Here is a 21,242-nt window from a genome sequence, read left to right as displayed (position 1 = left end):
GAACCGGAGGAAGAAGACATCGACAGCGGAGAGAGAAGAACCGGAGGAAGAAGACACCGCAGCAGAGAGAGAAGAACCGGAGGAAGAAGACATCACTGGAGAAAGAAGAACCGGAGGAAGAAGACACTGGCAGCGGAGAGAGAAGAACCGGAGGAAGAAGACACTGGCAGCAGAGAGAGAAGAACCGGAGGAAGAAGACATCGACAGCGGAGAGAGAAGAACCGGAGGAAGAAGACACCGCAGCAGAGAGAGAAGAACCGGAGGAAGAAGACATCACTGGAGAAAGAAGAACCGGAGGAAGAAGACACCGGCAGCGGAGAGAGAAGAACCGGAGGAAGAAGACATCGACAGCGGAGAGAGAAGAACCGGAGGAAGAAGACACCGCAGCAGAGAGAGAAGAACCGGAGGAAGAAGACATCACTGGAGAAAGAAGAACCGGAGGAAGAAGACACCGGCAGCGGAGAGAGAAGAACCGGAGGAAGAAGACATCGGCAGCGGAGAGAGAAGAACCGGAGGAAGAAGACACCGACAGCGGAGAGAGAAGAACCAGAGGAAGAAGACATCACTGGAGAAAGAAGAACCGGAGGAAGAAGACACCGGCAGCGGAGAGAGAAGAACCGGAGGAAGAAGACATCACTGGAGAAAGAAGAACCAGAGGAAGAAGACATCGACTGCGGAGAGAGAAGAACCGGAGGAAGAAGACATCGACAGCGGAGAGAGAAGAACCGGAGGAAGAAGACATCGACAGCGGAGAGAGAAGAACCGGAGGAAGAAGACATCGACAGCGGAGAGAGAAGAACCGGAGGAAGAAGACACCGGCAGCGGAGAGAGAAGAACTGGAGGAAGAAGACACCGGCAGCGGAGAGAGAAGAACCGGAGGAAGAAGACATCGACAGAGGAGAGAGAAGAACCGGAGGAAGAAGACATCGGCAGCGGAGAGAGAGAAGAACCGGAGGAAGAAGACATCGGCAGCGGAGAGAGAGAAGAACCGGAGGAAGAAGACACCGGCAGCGGAGAGAGAATAACCGGAGGAAGAAGACACTGGCAGCGGAGAGAGAAGAACCGGAGGAAGAAGACATCAGCAGCGGAGAGAGAAGAACCGGAGGAAGAAGACATCGGCAGCGGAGAGAGAGAAGAACCGGAGGAAGAAGACACCGGCAGCGGAGAGAGAATAACCGGAGGAAGAAGACACCGGCAGCGGAGAGAGAAGAACCGGAGGAAGAAGACACCGACAGCGGAGAGAGAAGAACCGGAGGAAGAAGACATCAACAGCGGAGAGAGAAGAACCGGAGGGAGAAGACATCAACAGCGGAGAGAGAAGAACCGGAGGGAGAAGACACTGGCAGCAGAGAGAGAAGAACCAGAGGAAGAAGACATCACTGGAGAGAGAACCGGAAGAAGAAGACATCACTGGAGAGAGAAGAACCGGAGGAAGAAGACATCGGCAGCGGAGAGAGAAGAACCGGAGGAAGAAGACATCACAGGAGAGAGAAGAACCGGAGGAAGAAGACACCGACAGCGGAGAGAGAAGAACCGGAGGAAGAAGACACCGACAGCGGAGAGAGAAGAACCGGAGGAAGAAGACATCGACAGCGGAGAGAGAGAAGAACCGGAGGAAGAAGACACCACAGGAGAGAGAACCGGAAGAAGAAGACATCACTGGAGAGAGAAGAACCGGAGGAAGAAGACATCACAGGAGAGAGAAGAACTGGAGGAAGAAGACATCGGCAGCGGAGAGAGAAGAACCGGAGGAAGAAGACATCACAGGAGAGAGAAGAACCGGAGGAAGAAGACACCGACAGCGGAGAGAGAAGAACCGGAGGAAGAAGACATCGACAGCGGAGAGAGAGAAGAACCGGAGGGAGAAGACATCGACAGCGGAGAGAGAGAAGAACCGGAGGGAGAAGACATCACAGGAGAGAGAAGAACCGGAGGAAGAAGACATCGACAGCGGAGAGAGAGAAGAACCGGAGGAAGAAGACATCGACAGCGGAGAGAGAAGAACCGGAGGAAGAAGACATCGACAGCGGAGAGAGAGAAGAACCGGAGGAAGAAGACACCGGCAGCGGAGAGAGAAGAACCGGAGGGAGAAGACATCGACAGCGGAGAGAGAAGAACCGGAGGAAGAAGACACCGACAGCGGAGAGAGAGAAGAAGAACCGGAGGAAGAAGACATCGACAGCGGAGAGAGAGAAGAAGAACCGGAGGAAGAAGACATCGACAGCGGAGAGAGAGAAGAACCGGAGGAAGAAGACATCGACAGCGGAGAGAGAGAAGAACCGGAGGAAGAAGACACCGCAGCAGAGAGAGAAGAACCGGAGGAAGAAGACATCACTGGAGAAAGAAGAACCGGAGGAAGAAGACACCGGCAGCGGAGAGAGAAGAACCGGAGGAAGAAGACATCGACAGCGGAGAGAGAAGAACCGGAGGAAGAAGACACCGCAGCAGAGAGAGAAGAACCGGAGGAAGAAGACATCGACAGCGGAGAGAGAGAAGAAGAACCGGAGGAAGAAGACATCGACAGCGGAGAGAGAGAAGAAGAACCGGAGGAAGAAGACATCGACAGCGGAGAGAGAGAAGAACCGGAGGAAGAAGACATCGACAGCGGAGAGAGAAGAACCGGAGGAAGAAGACACCGCAGCAGAGAGAGAAGAACCGGAGGAAGAAGACATCACTGGAGAAAGAAGAACCGGAGGAAGAAGACACCGGCAGCGGAGAGAGAAGAACCGGAGGAAGAAGACATCGACAGCGGAGAGAGAAGAACCGGAGGAAGAAGACACCGCAGCAGAGAGAGAAGAACCGGAGGAAGAAGACATCGACAGCGGAGAGAGAGAAGAAGAACCGGAGGAAGAAGACATCGACAGCGGAGAGAGAGAAGAACCGGAGGAAGAAGACATCGACAGCGGAGAGAGAAGAACCGGAGGAAGAAGACACCGCAGCAGAGAGAGAAGAACCGGAGGAAGAAGACATCGACAGCGAAGAGAGAAGAACCGGAGGAAGAAGACATCGACAGCGGAGAGAGAAGAACCGGAGGAAGAAGACACCGACAGCGGAGAGAGAGAAGAACCGGTGGAAGAAGACATCGACAGCGAAGAGAGAAGAACCGGAGGAAGAAGACACCGACAGCGGAAAGAGAGAAGAACCGGAGGAAGAAGACACCGGCAGCGGAAAGAGAAGAACCGGAGGAAGAAGACATCGGCAGCGGAGAGAGAGAAGAACCGGAGGAAGAAGACATCGGCAGCGGAAAGAGAGAATAACCGGAGGAAGAAGACACCGGCAGAGGAGAGAGAAGAACCGGAGGAAGAAGACACCGGCAGAGGAGAGAGAGAAGAACCGGAGGAAGAAGACACCGGCAGAGGAGAGAGAAGAACCGGAGGAAGAAGACATCGGCAGCGGAGAGAGAGAAGAACCGGAGGAAGAAGACATCGGCAGCGGAGAGAGAGAAGAACCGGAGGAAGAAGACATCGGCAGCGGAGAGAGAAGAACCGGAGGAAGAAGACACCCTGGCAGCGGAGAGAGAATAACCGGAGGAAGAAGACACCGGCAGAGGAGAGAGAAGAACCCGGAGGAAGAAGACATCGGCAGCGGAAAGAGAGAATAACCGGAGGAAGAAGACATCGGCAGCGGAGAGAGAAGAACCGGAGGAAGAAGACACCGGCAGAGGAGAGAGAAGAACCGGAGGAAGAAGACACCGGCAGAGGAGAGAGAAGAACCGGAGGAAGAAGACACCGGCAGAGGAGAGAGAGAAGAACCGGAGGAAGAAGACACCGGCAGAGGAGAGAGAAGAACCGGAGGAAGAAGACATCGGCAGCGGAGAGAGAGAAGAACCGGAGGAAGAAGACATCGGCAGCGGAAAGAGAGAATAACCGGAGGAAGAAGACATCGGCAGCGGAGAGAGAAGAACCGGAGGAAGAAGACACCGGCAGAGGAGAGAGAAGAACCGGAGGAAGAAGACATCGACAGCGGAGAGAGAAGAACCGGAGGAAGAAGACACCGGCAGAGGAGAGAGAAGAACCGGAGGAAGAAGACCCTTCAGAGCCATTTCTATTAAAGGACTTTGTTAAAAACCTGTGTACTGTTTTGAATCAGGATCAGGATCTGGGGACCCCTCCCTGCCCGCAGACCCCCTGCAGTCACTATATCTGCTCTCCCCAGGAGCCTGCATCAGTACCACCTCACCCGCGCCCATTAGTGCAGCCTCTCTGGTCCCCATCACTGAAGAAGAATCACAGTTACACTGATTATCGGCGAAGGAGAATGATAACCGGTATTTATTTGAAAAATGTTGTAACGGAAGCAAATCAATTTTTTTTTTGCCTTTTTTCAGATTAGCAAAAAATAAATAAATGAACAACCCCAGCGGCAAATAAAAGGAGAAGTAAACCTCATTTGGCTGCACTTCTGCTGCGGATCACAGGAGTGAACTCCACTTTAAAAAAAAAATCTCAAACTTCTCTTTCAAAAATATCACCAAAATAAATCTCTATCCGTGTGAAAAAAAAAAAGATAAAAAAGTCATATGCAGTGTTATGTGACCGAGTAATTGTCATTCAAAGTGTGAGAGCGCTGAAAGCTGTACATTGGCCTGGGCAGGAAGGGGGGTGGAAGTTTCCGGTATTGACGGGATTAAACCAAAATAAAGTGCTGAAGAATGAGAATACATTACTTGTAGACGTCATTTGGATTCCCCCGGTGACTTGGACCGCTCTGGAAAAAAAAAAGAAAATAAAATGATTAAAATTGGAGAGAGTAAAATAAATATAGTGTATATGTGGGCACAGCAATTCATAAGACAATTACAAGGCCCCCCGTACATTGGGGCATTCAGCTGCTGCGCACCGGGGGGAGGGGGGGGGGGGGACTAGAGCAATGTCCAGCTCCCCCCCCCACCCCCGTAAAAGCAGCCACCTGTCAAAGTCTATGGCAGGACAGGGCTTGGTTGCAGATTACCTGTGTTCCGGAACCTTCCCCTCTGAACAGACACGCCCCTCAATGTTGGTACCACTCGGAAAAGCATTAAAGTGCTTCCAGGTACCCATTGAGGTGACTGGCCTCAGGTGATACACAGAGATAAACCAAATAAGTTGTACCCGTTTACCTACCAGTCTTCTCTCTTCTACAGTCATTCAAAGACCCCCCCCCCCCCCATACACACTATTAGATTTTCTGCAGATTTTTGTCTTCAGATTTACCAAAACCATATATTAATAATATGAGGTTAAACCTTAAGAGTTTTTCTGTTTGTATGCAGTCAGGCCGGCCTCTCACACTACAGGGTTTTTGGTAAATCTGAAGACAAAAAATCTGCAGAAAATCCAATAGTGTGTAGGGGGGGGGGGGGGGTCAAAGTCCAAAATGTATACAGCTTGTCTGAGCATTCAACAAACAGAAGGGGCGGAGAGCTGAAGTTGCACTCTGCGGAGCTCAGCGATAGCTGATTGGAGGGGAGGGGGGAAAGGCAAACGGTAGGGGGAGGGAACGGGAAGAGGAAGGGGAGGGATGGGAAGGTTAAAGGGGGAAAGGGATGGGGAGGGGAAGAGGAAGGGAAGGGCACGAGGAGGGAAAGGGATGGAAAGGGGAGGGAAAGGGATGGAAAGGGGAGGGGAAAGGGGAAAAAGAGGAAAAAGGGGAGGAGAAGAGAAGGGGAAGAGGAAAGGGAAGGGAAGACAAGAATCTGCAGAAAATCCAATATCAACCTGTGGCTCTCCAGCTGTTGTGAAACTACAATTCCCATCATGCCTCTGCCTTTGGGAGTCAGGCTTGTAACTGTGAACAGCTTGCAATGCCTCATGGGACTTGTAGTTTCGCAACAGCTGGAGAGCCACAGGTTGAGCACCCATGCAGTGTGTGTATGGGGGTAAAAGTCCAAAATGTATATGGATGGAAAGGGGAGGGGAAGGCAAAGGGGAAGAGGAAGGTAAAGGAAGGGGAGGGAAAGAGGAAGGGCAAGGGGAGAGGAAGGAAGGGGAGGTGCAAGAGGAGGGTTAAGGGTAGGGGAAGAAAGAGGTAGGGTTGGGTTGGGACTTTAACCACTTGAATACCGGCCGCATGTAAAATGACGGCTTCACAGTGGCTCTGGAAACTCAACAGGACGTCAATTGACGTCCTGGATTCCTCCGGCCACTGGGGGGCGCGCGCCCGGCGCGTCCCCGAGATGCCGATGCGCGTGCCTGGCGGTCGCGATGTCCGCCAGGCACCCACGATCAGCAGTGACAGAGCAGGGACGTGGAGCTCTGTGTGTAATGATGGGGTGTAAACACAGAGCTCCACGTCCTGCCAGGGGACAGAGGAGACCGATCTGTGTCCCTCGATTGTACATAGGGACACAGATCGGTTACCTCCCCCAGTCACCCCCCTCCCCCCACAGTTAGAACACACCCAGGCTACACATTTAACCCCTTCCTCACCCCCTAGTGTTAACCCCTTCCCTGCCAGTCACATTTATACAGTAATTAGTGCATATTTATATCACTGATCGCAGTATAAATGTGAATGGCGCCAAAAATTTGTCAAAAGTGTCCGATGTGTCCGCCATAATGTCGCAGTCCCAATAAAAAAAATCGCAGATCGCCGCCATTACTAGTAAAAAAAAAAAAAAAAATAATAATAATAATAATAATAATAATTCTGTCCCATATTTTGTAAGCGCTTATTGCGATTTTTTTTTTTTTTTATTATTATTTTTTTTTTTACCAAAAATATGTAGAAGAATACGTATCGACCTAAACTGAGAAAAAAAATTTGGGAAAAAAAATATGTGGCTGTTTATTATAGCAACAAGTAAAAAATATTGAATTTTTTTTCAAAATTGTTGCTTTTTTTGTTTTATAGCGCAAAAAATAAAAACCGCAGAGGTGATCAAATACCACCAAAAGAAAGCGCTATTTGTGGGGGAAAAAAGGACGCCAATTTTGTTTGGGAGCCACGTCGCACGACCGCGCAATTGTCAGTTAAAGCGACGCAGTGCCGGAAGTTGAAATTTCACCTGGGCAGGAGGGGGGTATATGTGCCCGGTATGGAAGTGGTTAATTGAGGCATGTGGGTGTATATGATAATATGTATGGAATGTAAATAACTTGGAGCGTCCCCTGGGGGCGATTCATGATAGCAATGTTAGAGCCGCTTCACACTGGGGCAACATGACTTTGGGGGGCAACTTGGGCACGGCTTGAGTAAGAATCATCAGGCAACTTACAAGGCAACTTCAAGTCGCCTCCAGGACCGGAGGCTTTCCAGTGGCCAATCAAACAACAATCAGCTCTGTGGGAGGGGTTTGTTCTCTTCCTGGAAAGTTGCTTCAGTTAAGACAGGGATCCGACTTCTGAGGCGACTTCCATTGAAATGAATGGGTACAGGTCGCCTAGAAGTCGGATTGAAGTACAGGAACCTTCTCTGAAGAAGTCGGAGTGACCTCAGTAGTGTGTATGAAGACGGCTCCATTCACTTCCTCAATCGCGCGACTACAAGTCAGATCCCAGGCCCCCGCCCCCCCCCCCCCCCCCCCCGGTGTGAACCGGCTCGGAGTAAACAGTTCAATATTATAATAAGGTATTTATGATGTAGAAATACAATCATAAAAAATCAACATAAGTTGATATAATAATAATTCATTTATTGATACAAAATTGATTACTAAACACGATTTGTGACATCACATTTCACAGCGAGAAAACAAATAAAAATAGAAAATCTCTCACATAAACATTATTCACATGAGGAGTACAGATGGAAAACATGATTGGTTAGAATTATTGGAGTGGGCGTGGCTTGGCATCCCTGGGAATGCGCACAATTCTCTACGCGTTTCTGACCCGACAACAATGGGCGCCTCGGCCTAGGGCTCTTCCACACTAGTGGTGGAGGAGGTGGTAAAACTCACTCCCCCCCCCCCCCATGGCTGAGCCAAGCTTTTACCACCTCCCAACAACTGCTCCTCTCTTTAGTAAGGATGAGCTCTGGCGTGTTCGCATGCTACACGTGCGGAGCCCGCCAGGAAGTGTGCACGGCGCTGCGCTAATCACAGCCAGGGAGACATTGTCCCGAAGCTCGGCTGCAGAGATCAGGAAATGTCTCCCTGGCTGTGATTAGCGCAGCGCCGTGCTCACTTCCTGGCGGGCTCTGCACGTGTAGCATGCGAACACGCTGGAGCTCATCCTTACTCTTTAGCTACAGGGGGGGGGGGGGGGGGGGCGCACGTTGCAGCCATGGTTGCTTACATCACAGTCGTGTCAGGAAATGTCTCCCATCGCTACACTACGGCCTTCGATCAAGTCAATGGCACGTGGTTGGGGGCGCGGTGGTTCCGGGGGCGCGGTGGTTCAGGGTTTCAAGCAGGCAATGCGAGGCCCTCCTTACCGCCTGGCCACATGCTCCCTGAAGAGCGATCCCTAAAGCATTTTGCTCTTCAGTGGCCAGAGCTAACGTGGTTTGTGGTTTTTATGACTTAATAACATTCGGCCCGGGCAGGAAATGGAAGAGAACGTTCGATTTTGCTCAGGACGAAAAGCACTACGTTTGAATCGCTCTTCAGTGTGGATGAGCCGGTAACCGGTAAAAAGCGGGGGGAGCTCCTTTTTTTTTTTTATATGGCTGCATCCTCCCTCCCAGCTAAGGAAGGGGGAAGGGCTTCCTCCTGGAAAATGCTGGTTTCCTGGCTGCCTTTCTGTGCCACTGGGACAAGCATGCAGCAAGCAAAGTCTAAAGTCCCTCATTATTCTATGTAATGACCCCCTCCCATCCCCCACACCGCCCTGACCCCCATGATACATAACCCTCCCACATGACCCCCTCGCTCCCGGTTCTCGGTCGCTCCCCGCACTCTTACCGTTCCTCGGTCGGTTCCCTCGAATGTACACAAAACGCTGGTCAGCAAAAACACGCGAGAGTTCAGCGCCCAATTAGAACACAGACGCACACAAAATGGCGGACGGAGTCCCTGATCGCGGACACATTGTTATACTCCTACCAGAAAGTAAAGGTTGTGTCCTCAGTTATGGGTTACGGCGGCCATCTTGTCGGAGCCTGTGTTCTGATTGGGCAAAGGGGGTCTTGCTGCGGATTGGTGCTCCAATGTTGACAGGAAGTATGTCACCTCGACTTTTTTTTTTTTACTGAACTTTATTGTCCATCTCTGTAGCTAACTTTGCAGCCAGACCCCTCTCTGATTGGGTGGCATAGCTCCCAACTGCCCCTGATTTCGAGGGACTGTCCCTCATTTGAAGCAATGTCCCTCATTCCTCCTCATTTGTCCCTCATTTTGGCCTGATCAATATAGATGTATATAAAATGCACTTTTTATCTATCAAAAAGTCTTCCAGCACTAAACCTTTCTTCGAAACAGCAAAAAGTGTAGCGCTAAAAATATGTGTGAAAAATATAACAATATAAAAAGTCATATAAATATAACACCAAGTGTTCAAAAGTTCATAACTAATGATAAAGTGCAGAAATAAATTCATAAGTAAGGGATAAGTCTCAATGATGATTCCAAATCCAGAAAATCCAAACAAACGTGATAAATGTGGAGAAATAAATAAATACGGTAGCAGATCCACCACCAGGATAAAGATGGGAGGCTTACCGGAAAGCGCGGACTCAACTAAGCTTATACTTAAAGCGGGGGTTCCGCGGGATATCGTTTTTTTTCCCCCCTCTAATCCACAGCTCTTACCTTTACTCCCGCACTAACAGGGTGTCCCACTCCTTAAGCCATCCGATGCGCTGTAATTCGTTAATTTATATTTTTGATTCTAATCCGATGGACGTTTCCATCTTACCTGTTGGCACTGTGAAGCCGACAGGGTCTTCTTCCGGGATACGGCGAATGCTGGCCTATCAGCTGCAGCTCACGCTTGACGACTCACGTGACCGGAGATATCTCGCGCGATTACAGCACAGCGCGTCTCCGGAGGAGTTAGAGAACAATATTGACAGGACTGGGGAGAATGGACATACACGCCCATTCCCCGCGGGGGATTTTGATTGACAGGTCGGAAACAGCAGCTGAAACGGGGTAAGGAGGACTAAAAAAAAAAAAAAAAATCGTTTGGTTTCTGTCTATGCATAGCATTTGCATAGACAGAATGTGTTAAAACAGGGTGAACCACCGCTTTAAAGCGGAGGTTCACCCGCACATGACCCTTTTTTCCCTTAGATGCATGCTCGTTTTGTCTAGGGGAATCGGCTAGTTGTTTTAAAATATGAGAAGTACTTACCGTTTACAAGATGCATCCTCTCCGCCGCTTCCGGGTATGGGCTTCGGGAATGGGCGTTCCTATTTTGATTGACAGTCTTCCGAGAGGCTTCCGACGGTCGCATCAATCGCGTCACGATTTTCCGAAAGAAGCCGAACGTCGGTGCGCAGGCGCAGTATAGAGCCGCACCGACGTTCGGCTTCTTTCGGCTACGAGTGACGCGATGGATGCGACCGTCGGAAGCCTCTCGGAAGACTGTCAATCAAGAAGGAACGCCCGCTCCCGAAGACCCATACCCGGAAGCGACGGAGAAGATGCATCTCGAAAACGGTAAGTACGGATCATATTTTAAAACAAATAGCCGATTCCCCTAGACAAAACGAGCAGGAATCTAAGGGGAAAAGAGAAAAAAAAACGTAATTGGGTGAACTCCCGCTTTAAAGCGGTGGTTCACCCTCAATAACAACATTTTAGCATTAAATTAAGCATAGTAGCGCGAGCTACAGTATGCCTTTATTTATTTATTTTGCCCCGTACTCACTGCTTAATCCTATAGTGACGTTTCCGACTCCCCGCGGGGAATGGGCGTTCCTATCCAGAGGGAAGATGATTGACGGCCGGCTCTGGCACGTCACGCTCCCCGAAGACAGCCGGAACAGGTCTCGGCTCTTCACGGCGCTATACGGCGCCTGCGCACAGACTATGCGCAGGCGCCGTGAAGAGCCAAGTCCGGCTATTTCTGGAGAAGCGTGACGCGCCAGAGCCGGCCGTCAATCATCTTCCCTCTGGATAGGAACGCCCATTCCCCGCGGGGAGCCGGAATCTTCACTATAGGATTACACAGTGAGTACAGGGCAAAAAAAATAAATACAGGCATACTGTAGCTCGCGCTACTATGCTTAAAGCGGATCTCCACTCTAAAGTGGAGTCCCGCTGATCGGAACCCTCCCCCCCTCCGGTGTCACATTTGACACCTTTCAGGGGGGAGGGGGGTGCAGATACCTGTCTACAGACAGGTATCTGCACCCACTTCCGGCCCTACGATACGGGCAAAGGACGGGTTTTTTCCTTCCTTCCCGTCCGTCCCCCGTTGTATGCTGGGAACACTCGGCTCCCAGCACACAGCGGGAGCCAATCGGCGGGCGCAGCGCGACTCGCGCATGCGCCGTAGGGAACCGGGCAGTGAAGCCGGAGCGCTTCACTTCCTGGTTCCCTCACCGAGGATGGAGGGGGGAGCAGCAGGGTGACGAGCGATCGGCTCGTCATCTGCTGCGATCGGCGCTGGACTCCAGGACAGGTAAGTGTCCTTATATTAAAAGTCAGCAGCTGCAGTATTTGTAGCTGCTGGCTTTTAATATATTTTTCCCGTGGCACATCCGCTTTAATTTAATGCTAGAAAAAAAAATTATAGGGTGAACCCCCTCTTTAATGAGTCGTATAAGCTTATATGATGACGGTATCCGGACTCCAAACCGTTAAGATGGTAGGCAGAGGTGAAAAATTCAATAGGAATCCACTCCTTATACAGTAAATGGTAGATGATAAATGATGATGCCAGGACCAGACTATGAAGACCGTGGGCTCTTACAGGGAATCCAGGGGCTCAGAGTGCTTCTAATGTCACACACCACGTGGGTCCTCACTGGTCAAACCTTTCACCTGACTTCTAAGCTGCTGCATTTGTAAATTCCAAAAGCCAATATAAAGAAGTAGTAGTGATAAAAAAAAAGCACTCGTGGGTTTAACCAATCTTTTTTTTTTTTTTACAATTTTCCTTTAAGGGGGCGTAGCAAGGGGTGTGTCCTAGGCCTCCATACTTTTGGCGATAGGTGTCCCTCATTCCCATCTCAAAAAGTTGGGAAGTATGGGGTGGTATTCTCTGTGTTGTCGGCAATGAATAGGGAGTTCTGCCCTTCCACCCAGCCTGACAGAGAGTTCTATTTGGGGTAGGGTGTCTAGACATTGCCAGTTTCCGGGGACAGTCCCCAGATTGAGGAGGACACTGTCACCGGGCCAAGTCTGTCCCGGGTTTTGTCCACGGATTTGAATTAGAACAGGGCTTGGGTAGGGTTGCCACTTTTTCATCAAGCCAAACCAAGCAATTTTTTATTTATTTTTTTGCAGTTTACATTATAGGGTTGTAAAAGACCTGGGACTGTGGGACACCTTTGGGTGCCCCAAAAAGAGTAGTATTGCAGCGCATGTAGCATCTCGTGATGAACAGTGGGTGTGGCCAAATTGTGTTAATAATGGGAGAAGCTTAAGGAGCGTAGGTAAATCAAACAAGGTCAGTCTGTCCCCCAGTACAGTCCCCCTAGGTCAGTCGGTCCCCCAGTACAGTCCCCCTAGGTCAGTCGGTCCCCCAGTACAGTCTCCCTAGGTCTGTCTGTCCCCCAGTACAGTCCCCCTAGGTCAGTCTGTCCCCCAGTACAGTCCCCCTAGGTCTGTCTGTCCCCCAGTACAGTCTCCCTAGGTCTGTCTGTCCCCCAGTACAGTCCCCCTAGGTCAGTCTGTCCCCCAGTACAGTCCCCCTAGGTCTGTCTGTCCCCCAGTACAGTCCCCCTAGGTCTGTCTGTCCCCCAGTACAGTCCCCCTAGGTCAGTCTGTCCCCCAGTACAGTCCCCCTAGGTCAGTCGGTCCCCCAGTACAGTCCCCCTAGGTCTGTCTGTCCCCCAGTACAGTCCCCCTAGGTCTGTCTGTCCCCCAGTACAGTCCCCCTAGGTCAGTCTGTCCCCCAGTACAGTCCCCCTAGGTCAGTCGGTCCCCCAGTACAGTCCCCCTAGGTCTGTCTGTCCCCCAGTACAGTCCCCCTAGGTCTGTCTGTCCCCCAGTACAGTCCCCCTAGGTCAGTCTGTCCCCCAGTACAGTCCCCCTAGGTCAGTCTGTCCTTCTAGATCAGTCTGTCCCCCAGTACAGTCCCCCTAGGTCTGTCTGTCCCGCAGTACAGTCCCCCTAGGTCAGTCTGTCCATCAGTACAGTCTCCCTAGGTCAGTCTGTCCTTCTAGATCAGTCTGTCCCCCAGTACAGTCCCCCTAGGTCTGTCTGTCCCGCAGTACAGTCCCCCTAGATCAGTCTGTCCATCAGTACAGTCTCCCTAGGTCAGTCTGTCCTTCTAGATCAGTCTGTCCCCCAGTACAGTGCCCCTAGGTCTGTCTGTCCCGCAGTACAGTCCCCCTAGATCAGTCTGTCCATCAGTACAGTCTCCCTAGGTCAGTCTGTCCTCCAGTACAGTCCCCCTAGGTCTGTCTGTCCCGCAGTACAGTCCCCCTAGGTCAGTCTGTCCATCAGTACAGTCTCCCTAGGTCAGTCTGTCCTTCTAGATCAGTCTGTCCCCCAGTACAGTCCCCCTAGGTCTGTCTGTCCCGCAGTACAGTCCCCCTAGATCAGTCTGTCCATCAGTACAGTCTCCCTAGGGCAGTCTGTCCTCCAGTACAGTCCCCCCTAGGTCAGTCTGTCCTCAAAGTACAGTCCTCCTAGTTCAGTCTGTCCACCAGTACAGTCTCCCTAGGTCAGTCTGTCCCCCAGTACAGTCTCCCTAGGTCAGTCTGTCCCCCAGTACAGTCTCCCTAGGTCTGTCTGTCCCCCAGTACAGTCCCCCTAGGTCAGTCTGTCCCCCAGTACAGTTTCCCTAGGTCTGTCTGTCCCCCAGTACAGTCTCCCTAGGTCTGTCTGTCCCCCAGTACAGTCTCCCTAGGTCTGTCTGTCCCCCAGTACAGTCTCCCTAGGTCTGTCTGTCCCCCAGTGCAGTCCCCCTAGGTCTGTCTGTCCCCCAGTACAGTCTCCCTAGGTCTGTCTGTCCCCCAGTACAGTCTCCCTAGGTCAGTCTGTCCCCCAGTACAGTCCCCCTAGGTCAGTCGGTCCCCCAGTACAGTTTCCCTAGGTCTGTCTGTCCCCCAGTACAGTCCCCCTAGGTCAGTCTGTCCCCCAGTACAGTCTCCCTAGGTCTGTCTGTCCTCCAGTATAATCCCTCCTTGGTCAGTCTGTCCTCCAGTATAACCCCTCCTCGGTCAGCCTGTCCCCCCAGTATAATCCCCCCCAGGTCAGCCTGTTCCTCAGTATAACCCCTCCTTGATCAGCCTGTCCCCCCCAGTATAATCCCCCCCCAGGTTAGCCTGTTCCCCAGTTAAAGCTCCCCCCTCCAACCAAAATAATTAAAAGCACTGAAAACTGACAAGAGGGGAGAGGGGGATAAGAGGACTGGTTCTGCAGGGCTGTCACTGATGTTTCCGTGTTTTTAGGTGGACTGAAACCTGGACACAGGATCTAAAACCCGGTCTGTCCGGGTGAATCCTGGACAGGTGGCAACTCTAGGCTGGGGCAATTTCAAAGACAGTCAGTGCAGAATAATAAAAAAAAATCTGAATTACACCCCCCGCTCCTACTAGCTATGGGGGGGGGGGGGGGTTTATTTTCGCCATTATCTGTGCCCCATTCTGATGATCATGTGCTGGTCGGAGTGGAGGGAACATTTCTTCAGTTTCGGGTGTATGCCCATCCAGCTCCGCTCACATGTTCTTCTGCCTTGGCTCAAATCCTGGCCAGCCGCCTGCTTATCTCCGTGCCTTCCCTGGTGGAGTGATCTTCCTTGGCTCCCCACCCAGTAGTAACCGCGGCCCGGGGCGTGAGACTTGACAGGCTGTGAGGCGGGCAGAGAGTCGCTGATTGCCGCCATTACTAGTAAAAAAAATATGTCCCCGGATTTCACTTAAAAATTCTGATCGCCTTAATTTGGGGGAGAGTTATATCAACATTTCTGAACACTTCCTGTTGAAGGAACAGTCAAGTTCAAAGTAGAAGTAACATTTCTAAAGTTTTTTTTTTTTCATTTCATTTTGAATAGGGTAACACTTATCAGATGCATTTTTTTGCTATGTGTGTCCCATTGGGCAGATTTCTCTAAATTTCCTGACACATAACCAAAAACAGGAAGTGAGAGAAAATCCCTAAACTAGTGTCCCCATTGGAAGTTTTCCCTTCACTTCCTGTCCCATAGCCAAAACAGGAAGTGAGAGAAAGAGGGAGTCCCTGGTTGTCACTAGAACTAGTGTCCCCATTGGAAGATTTCCCTTCACTTCCTGTCCCATAGCCAAAACAGAAAGAAGAGGGAGTCCCTGGTTGTCACTAAAACTAGTGTCCCCATTGGAAGATTTCCCTTTGCTTCCTGTCCCATAGCCAAAACAGGAAGTGAGAGAAAGAGGGAGTCCCTGGTTGTCACTAGAACTAGTGTCCCCGTTGGAAGATTTCCCTTCACTTCCTGTCCCCTAGCCAAAACAGGAAGAAGAGGGAGTTCCTGGTTGTCACTAGAACTAGTGTCCCCGTTGGAAGATTTCCCTTCACTTCCTGTCCCCTAGCCAAAACAGGAAGAAGAGGGAGTCCCTGGTTGTCACTAGAACCACAGCTCCCAACTATCCCTGATTTGGAGCAATGTCCCTCATGTTGGTCTGATTTATAGAGATGTATATAAAATTCACTTTTCATCTATCAAAAAAGTGTTTCCCAGTGATAAACCTTTCATCTGATTTCTATATTGCTGCATTTGTAAATTGTAAAAGCCGATATAAAGGAATAGTGGTGGTAATGTACGGTAGTGTAGATTTAGGGCTAGATCCACATAGAGTTAGGCCGGCGTAGTATCAGTAGATACGCCGACCTAACTCTGAATCTGTGCCGTCCTAAGTTTAAGTGTATTCTCAAACAGAGATACACTTAAACCTATCTAAAATATGACAGCCTGCGCCGTCGTATCTTAGGATGCAATATTTAGGCTGGCCACTAGGTGGCGCTTCCATTGCGGTCAGCGTAGAATATGTAAATCACTAGATACGCCTATTCACGAACGTACACCTGGCCGACGCAGTACAGATACGCCGTTTACGTAACGCATTAGCAGGCCTAAAGATATTCCATCAAATAGCTGGAACAGTAATGTTCAGTATGGCCGCCGTTCCCGCGTCGAAATTCGAAAATTTGACGTTGTTTGTGTAAGTCGTCCGTGAATAAGGATTTACGTCATTTACGTCAACGTCAAAACCAATAGGCCCGTGCGGCGTACGTTGCCGCAATGCACACTGGGATATGTAGGCGGACGGCGCATGCGCCGTTCAGAAAAAACGTCAATCACGTCAGGTCAAACAAAATTAACATTAAACACGCCCCCTCAGCCTATTTTGAATTAGGCGCCCTTACGCCCGCCCGCTTTAGGCTACGTCGCCGTAACTTAGCAGGCAAGTACTATGTGAATCATGTACTTGCCTCGCTAACTTACGGCGGCGTAGTGTAAACACGATACACTACGCCGCCGCAAAGTTAGGATGGCCTTTGTGGATCTAGCCCTTAATTACCTTTTTCTTGGTTAATTCTCCTTTAAGGGGGTGTGTCCTATGCCTATATACGTTTGCTAGTAGGTGTCCCCTGTTTTGTCAGATTAGACGACCCGTCAGAATGTGTAACGAAAGTGACGTGACGTCGCCGCCATCTTGCTACACCCTGCACTGGTCCACAGTAAGGATACAGTGAAAAGGCGGCAAGCGGACATCTTGTTACACCCACCGGAGCCTTGGATTTTACACTTATTTTTATCAGTAAACTCCGCTTATATAGTGACATTGAGTATTTAGAAATCCGTCGGACTGTTTAGATGTTAAATTTTAAAAGCAGCAGTGTTCTGTCAGATTAGCAAACCTGTGAGATCTGCAGGCTTTCCGCTATAGTATAGTATAGTATATGTTGGTTGGGTGAGTGCCGGGACCATCCCCCTCCCATTGCCACAGCGAACTTCTAGATGACACCATTTGGATTGCAAGTGAAGGAAGAGTTCAGAGAATCACAAAGACAACTTTGTATATTGGTGCAGGTCAGAAAGAGGTCGCTGCAGGTCAATAGAAGATCGTTGCAGGTCAGAAAGAGGTCAGTGCAGGTCAGGAGGAGGATGCTGCAGGTTAGAAGGAGGTCAGAAGGAAGTCGCTGCAGGTCAGCAGAAGGATGGGGTAGGTCAGATGGAGATCAATGTAGGTCAGAAGGAGGTCGCTGCAGGTTAGAAGGAGGTCGGGGCAGGTCAGAAGGAGGTCAATGTAGGTGAGAAGGAGGTCGGTGCAGGTCAGAAGGAGGTTGGTGGAGGTCAGAAGGAGGTTGGTGCAGGTCAGAAGGAGGTCGGTGCAGGTCAGAAGGAGGTCGGTGCAGGTCAGAAGGAGGTTGGTGGAGGTCAGAAGAAGATCGGTGCAGGTCAGAAGGAGGTCGCTGTAGGTCAGAAGGAGGTTGGTGGAGGTCAGAAGGAGGTCGGTGCAGGTCAGAAGGAGGTCGGTTCAGGTCAGAAGGAGGTCGGTGTGGGTCAGAAGGAGGTCGGTGTGGGTCAGAAGGAGGTCGGTTCGGGTCAGAAGGAGGTCGGTGCGGGTCAGAAGGAGGTCGGTGCGGGTCAGAAGGAGGTCGGTGCGGGTCAGAAGGAGGTCGGTGCGGGTCAGAAGGAGGTCGGTGCGGGTCAGAAGGAGGTCGGTGCAGGTCAGAAGGAGGTCGGTGCAGGTCAGAAGGAGGTCGGGGTAGGTCAGAAGGAGGTCGGTGCGGGTCAGAAGGAGGTCGGTGCGGGTCAGAAGGAGACTTAGGTTGGTCGTATCTTAGCCTAATTTAAGCGTATCTGGTTTCCAGAATACGCTTAAATCTAGGACGGCGTAGATTCAGAGTTACGACGGCGGATCCGGGGATCAAATCTTATATTGTACAAATATTCACAGGGCAAAAAATATCCGTTTTATTAATTTTATAAATTAACAAATGAAATGTAAAGGAATTAATAGAATGGAAATTTTTGAATCAGTTTTACTGGAATCTTTTCTGTAATCAGCAGGAAATCATTCAGAGAAAGAGTCCCCCCTAACATCAGAGTCCCGTCTTACATCAGTTTCTCCATCAGAACCCACCCTTACATCCGAGTCCTCATCAGAACCCACCCTTACATCCGAATCCTCATCAGAACTCACCCTTACATCCGAGTCCTCATCAGAACCCACCCTTACATCCGAGTCCTCATCAGAACCCATCCTTACATCCGAGTCCTCATCAGAACCCACCCTTACATCCGAGTCCTCATCAGAACCCATCCTTACATCCGAGTCCTCATCAGAACCCACCCTTACATCCGAGTCCTCATCAGAACTCACCCTTACATCCGAGTCCTCATCAGAACTCACCCTTACATCCGAGTCCTCATCAGAACCCACCCTTACATCCGAGTCCTCATCAGAACCCACCCTTACATCCGAGTCCTCATCAGAACTCACCCTTACACCTGAGTCCTCATCAGAACTCACCCTTACACCTGAGTCCTCATCAGAACCCACCCTTACATCCGAGTCCTCATCAGAACCCACCCTTACATCTGAGTCCTCATCAGAACCCACCCTTACATCTGAGTCCTCTTTAGAACTCACCCTTACATCCGAGTCCTCATCAGAACCCACCCTTACATCCGAGTCCTCATCAGAACCCACCCTTACATCCGAGTCCTCATCAGAACTCACCCTTACACCTGAGTCCTCATCAGAACTCACCCTTACACCTGAGTCCTCATCAGAACCCACCCTTACATCCGAGTCCTCATCAGAATCCACCCTTACATCCGAGTCCTCATCAAAACCTACCCTTACATCTGAGTCCTCATCAGAACCCACCCTTACATCCGAGTCCTCATCAGAACCCACCCTTACATCCGAGTCCTCATCAGAACCCACCCTTACATCAGAGTCCTCATCAGAACTCACCCTTACATCCGAGTCCTCATCAGAACCCACCCTTACATCTGAGTCCTCTTTAGAACTCACCCTTACATCTGAGTCCTCTTTAGAACTCACCCTTACATCCGAGTCCTCATCAGAACCCACCCTTACATCCGAGTCCTCATCAGAACTCACCCTTACATCCGAGTCCTCATCAGAACCCACCCTTACATCCGAGTCCTCATCAGAACTCACCCTTACATCCGAGTCCTCATCAGAACCCACCCTTACATCCGAGTCCTCATCAGAACCCACCCTTACATCCGAGTCCTCATCAGAACCCACCCTTACATCCGAGTCCTCATCAGAACCCACCCTTACATCTGAGTCCTCTTTAGAACTCACCCTTACATCTGAGTCCTCTTTAGAACTCACCCTTACATCTGAGTCCTCATTAGAACACACCCTTACATCTGAGTCCTCATCAGAACCCACCCTTACATCAGAGTCCTCATCAGAACTCACCCTTACATCCGAGTCCTCATCAGAACCCACCCTTACATCCGAGTCCTCATCAAAACCCACCCTTACATCCGAGTCCTCATAAAAACCCACCCTTACATCCGAGTCCTCATCAGAACCCACCCTTACATCAGAGTCCCCCTTACATCAGAGTCCCCCTTACATCAGTTTTTCAATTGGAGTCCTCATCAGAACCCCCATTACATGATTATCAGTTTCTCCATCAGACCCCCCCCCCCCCTTTACATCAGAGTGTTTATCAGAATCCCCCTTACATCAGAGTCCTCATTAAAATCCCCCCTTACATCAGTTTCTCCATCAGAGTCCCCACTTACATCATGCCCCCCCCCCATCCAAGTCCCCTCTTACATCAGGGCCCCCATTGGGGTTCTTTTCTTACATCACTGTCTTCATCAGAGTCCCCCCCCCCCCCTTACATCGGAAACGGCAGGAGGGGAAGTGGAGACCAACTGATCTGAATCGTTAGTCTGTGCGCAGAGTCTGAGGATCTGATCCCAGATAGAAATCTCATAGTGGGCCAGATGTGGCAGTTGGGAGACCCCCGTTATAGAGGATCTTCTTTAAACCCCTCTAACCTTGTTTGCAGAGTTACCCTCAATACACATACTCACATGTTCAGCAAATCTGGCATTATCCTGCTATAATTTTTATTATTATACAGCATCCTCCACCCCCCCCCCCCACACACACACACCCCAGGTCCCATGCCGCTGTCTTCTTTGCCAGCCATCACCTCTGTCTTCTTGCAGCCCCCCCCCCCCCCTAATGAGGCGCATACTAATCTGCAGTAGATTGCACTGGATCCTCCAGGCATCTGTGAGGTGAGTATCCCAGGAGGCTGCAGGACCCTCACAGTTCTTTTCCTGGAACGACATGATGATTCGTCTCTCTAGGGGGAGAGTTTGCATAGTGTAGCAAACGATGACTGGGCAGGGCTGACACCACTCAATCCGTTTTATCGGCCCACAACAGGTCTTAAAGATCCGAGGACATTTCTGGGAGATCAACACGTATTATTCTGTACTAGCGGGATCTTCAAAGAGATACAGTGTAGGGAAATGTGCCTCGCGGAGCGGTACTACGCCCCCGACATTCACTATAAACACGGAATCCAGTTCTTCCAGAGGGCTTCATCTCCTTCGATCTCCTCTGATCTTTTCTAAACTTCTCCGATCTTCTCAGATCTCCTCCGATCATCTCTAAACTTCTCCAATCTCCTCTAAACGTCTCCGATCTCCTCCGATCTTCTCTAAACTTCTCCGATCTCCTCCGATCTTCTCTAAACTTCTCCAGTCTCCTCTGATCTTCTCTAAACTTCTCCGATCTCCTCTGATCTCCTCTAAACTTCTCCGGTCTCCTCTAAACTTCTCCGGTCTCCTCTGATCTGATCTTCTCCGATCTCCTCTGGTCTCCTCTGATCTTCTCTGGTCTCCTCTGATCTTCTCTGGTCTCCTCTGATCTTCTCTGGTCTCCTCTGATCTTCTCTGGTCTCCTCTGATCTTCTCTAAACTTCTCCGATCTCCTCCGGTCTCCTCTAAACTTCTCCGGTCTCCTCTGATCTTCTCTGGTCTCTTCTGATCTTCTCCGATCTCCTCTGATCTCTGATCTCCTCTGATCATCCCTAAACTTTTCTGATCTCCTCTGGTCTCCTCTGGTCTCCTCTGATCTTCTCTGGTCTCCTCTGGTCTCCTCTGATCTTCTCTGGTCTCCTCTGATCTTCTCTGGTCTCCTCTGATCTTCTCTGGTCTCCTCTGATCTTCTCTGGTCTCCTCCGATTTCTGATCTCCTCCGATCTCCTCCG

At 50.5% G+C, this 21,242-nt stretch overlaps 1 protein-coding gene across 3 annotated transcripts in view; it reads right to left on the bottom strand.

Moving 5' to 3' along the window:
- TAF7 (TATA-box binding protein associated factor 7) overlaps positions 1-8,895 on the bottom strand; it is a 42,806-nt gene extending 33,911 nt beyond the window's left edge. For 2 of the 3 annotated variants that reach the window (XM_040322741.1, XM_040322742.1), the window contains exons 1-2: positions 8,825-8,894; positions 4,667-4,707 (exon numbers count right to left, since the gene is read on the bottom strand). In XM_040322741.1, the coding sequence (XP_040178675.1) occupies positions 4,667-4,679 (13 nt within the window). In that variant the 5' untranslated portion in view covers positions 4,680-4,707; positions 8,825-8,894. Of the gene's footprint in view, positions 1-4,666; positions 4,708-8,824 lie in introns of all 3 variants that reach the window. The other variant, XM_040322743.1, reaches the window with a different exon arrangement.
- Between the last annotated feature and the right edge of the window lie 12,347 nt (positions 8,896-21,242).

The sequence above is a fragment of the Rana temporaria genome, chromosome 9 (assembly GCF_905171775.1).
Source record: "Rana temporaria chromosome 9, aRanTem1.1, whole genome shotgun sequence".
In the NCBI taxonomy this organism is placed as follows: domain Eukaryota; kingdom Metazoa; phylum Chordata; class Amphibia; order Anura; family Ranidae; genus Rana; species Rana temporaria.
Note: the sequence above shows the minus strand (reverse complement) of the source record. Positions and strands in the feature narration are given on the sequence as shown.